This window comes from Sphaeroforma arctica, assembly GCF_001186125.1.
Source record: "Sphaeroforma arctica JP610 unplaced genomic scaffold supercont1.88, whole genome shotgun sequence".
NCBI lineage: Eukaryota > Ichthyosporea > Ichthyophonida > Sphaeroforma > Sphaeroforma arctica.
In genome coordinates, this window is record NW_014040470.1 from 15581 (window position 1) to 18000 (window position 2420).

The following is a 2420-nucleotide window of genomic DNA, read 5'->3' on the forward strand; positions in this document are numbered from 1 at the left end:
GTATAGTCTACAGTATATATATATATATATATATATATATATATATTTAGCTAGTTCAACTGTTTATTGTTGTACACCATAGTAAGCACATTTTTCGTCAATGATGGTATTGTAAATATAGTGAGACGGCAGACATACTTGAGTGATTTCGGTCGCATTTTGTCCGCGTTCATCCTCTTAATAACGGTTCATAATTGACTAAGTGTTGTGCTTGTATTTGACCTGCTTTGTCTGAGTATTTCCAAATGCCTCTACATACTAGTAGAGGGATGGACTGGAGCAGCCTGAATAGCCTTGCCAAGTATTTGCATGAGTTATGACTTGACATGCTCATAAATATAAAGTCCTTAGGACTTGTCCGTTCTCCCTTAAATTTTACACTTCTAGAGAGAGGGTCATGAGAATCTTCAATTTTATTTTAGGACGATATGGAAGAGTACCTAATTGGCGCCCAATTTGAATTAAAGTTCGGTAGAAGGGGTCCTCGCATCTTGTCCAAAGAAAATGAGACATTTATCGAGTGAAAACTTGTGGCGGACATCTGATTGGCCGAGAGATTTTCTGCCGATCCTTATTCTCATAGGGTACCAGGTATGGACACCAATATTTCGTATATAACATAGTGAGGATTCGTGCGGTCTTATCGACGCCTATTTAACTCTTTATACTTTTGAGTTCAGTTGCGCTAGTTATGGTTGTAGGCTTGTAGCTTTGTGTATATCAAAAGCTGTGCCCAACAGACCTCTCTGGCAGTATAGCATGTTACTTTAATGATCTATAGCGGTTCATATGTGCGCGTATAGCGAGTCTGGATGTGTATTTTGGGTACCTCATATTCTAACCAGTACCATTTATACCAGTGAGAATATGAGGCACTCGAAATACACGTCCAGACTCGCTATAAGCGTATAATTAAATACCCCCCCATGTCTATTTAGAACGTTATGCCCATAGACCATTGTTAAAGTAGTATGCTATAATGCCAGAAAGGTATGTCATCATTGTCATGTTTGGATGGACTTGTACAAGGCCTACGTGTGGACTGTGGCTACATAGTTTGAGTTTAAGCCAGTTCTGGGGCAAACTAGAATCCATCAAAACCTTTTAACCAATAGTCTGACCGGCATGAGATTAAGCATACATTTAATCGTTTATTACCCGTCAGTACTAAGAATTTGAGTCCTTTAAGTGCCAATGATATTGAAATTGTAATGTCAAACATCTGGGTTAACCACTATATAATTAGAGAGTAAATCCCCCTGGTTCCTCCGTCCAATATTTGACGTAGTCTGCTTTTTTTGTTTTGCTAAAAAAAAAACTCTATAAAAAAAAAGAAGCCTTTTTTGGTCTCTGGCACAAGAGACCAGCAGTCATTGCCGTTGGTATCAAATAATCAAGGACCAAGAGACCTAAAAGAACAGTCTTGAGTATCTATCAGAACATAGCCTTCTATTTAAAATATACAGAAGGCTATGATCAGAACGCCACATAAACTCGAAGGCTACATGTAATAACTATACAACGAGAAAGCTTGTTTTCTCCTCCTTTATAGCATGTAGTAGGGTATAATAAACTTATTTTCACGTATGCAAGCACTTGTGTGCAAGTATTTATCAATATATTCCGAGGAAGTTTTTTTATTAAAAATCTCCCATTTCTATTCCACAAGTATCGACGTGTTGATTAGCTAATTGATAGTAGTGTTATACTCGAGAAGCGTTCATCTATCTCCGAATGCTATTGAGTCAGCGTGCCTAGAGCAGAATGTCGACTCCGTTGCTAGGAGTTGCTCAAGAAAGTATCAAGAAATCAGAGATTGAGGCAGTCATATCCCCTGACTATGGGAAGGTACACATCATCAAGAAAGGTTTCGGAGGAACGATTAGCACAGCCGTTAAACTGAACACTGATCTGAAAGTGATAGTAAAATCAGTTGATAAAGATGCAGCTCCAGACTGGTGAGTATGTCTGTAACTGTAACCTTTTGGTCTGAGTAGGGATCATCTGGCTGTAGGTCTATTTTGGGCTCAGACCCAATTTTGAGAACTCATATGTGGTCTTGCGTTCGGGCTAGTATATTTCTTTGGTCATATTGGTCTATATAAAGCCACTATACTGTAAATTTTAACAGTATATTTATATATGTACAGACATTTGGAATAATGTATTTGACAGTTTGTGACAGTTACTTTATATCCCCAGCGTCTATGATTCTTTATGTTTTTCAAAAGTTTCTTTGTAGCAGTATACAAGATAGGCTCCAACCAAAATCGGTTCCTAAGCCAAGCTTCTATACCGAATGCTTAGGGTGTTTGTGCGCTCACAACAACGCAATTGAGTACGAACATATGCATATCGCGAGGACTACCAATATCACACACACAGAAACACACACACACACACACACACACACACACACA

The 2420-nt window shown here is 38.4% G+C and overlaps 2 protein-coding genes across 3 annotated transcripts in view; one reads left to right on the forward strand and one right to left on the reverse strand.

Annotated features, from left to right (window-relative positions):
• SARC_02041 overlaps positions 1-321 on the reverse strand; it is a 4569-nt gene extending 4248 nt beyond the window's left edge. For both annotated transcript variants that reach the window (XM_014304205.1, XM_014304204.1), the window contains exon 1: positions 139-321. In XM_014304205.1, the coding sequence (XP_014159680.1) occupies positions 139-173 (35 nt within the window). In that variant the 5' untranslated portion in view covers positions 174-321. The remainder of the gene's footprint in view (positions 1-138) is intronic.
• A 1179-nt stretch (positions 322-1500) lies between these two features.
• On the forward strand, positions 1501-2338 carry SARC_02042 (hypothetical protein; the record flags this gene model as incomplete). Its single annotated transcript, XM_014304206.1, has 2 exons — positions 1501-1958; positions 2308-2338. The coding sequence occupies exons 1-2, from the start codon at positions 1765-1767 to the stop codon at positions 2336-2338; spliced, it is 225 nt and encodes a 74-aa protein (XP_014159681.1). The 5' UTR covers positions 1501-1764.
• Positions 2339-2420: the final 82 nt, after the last annotated feature.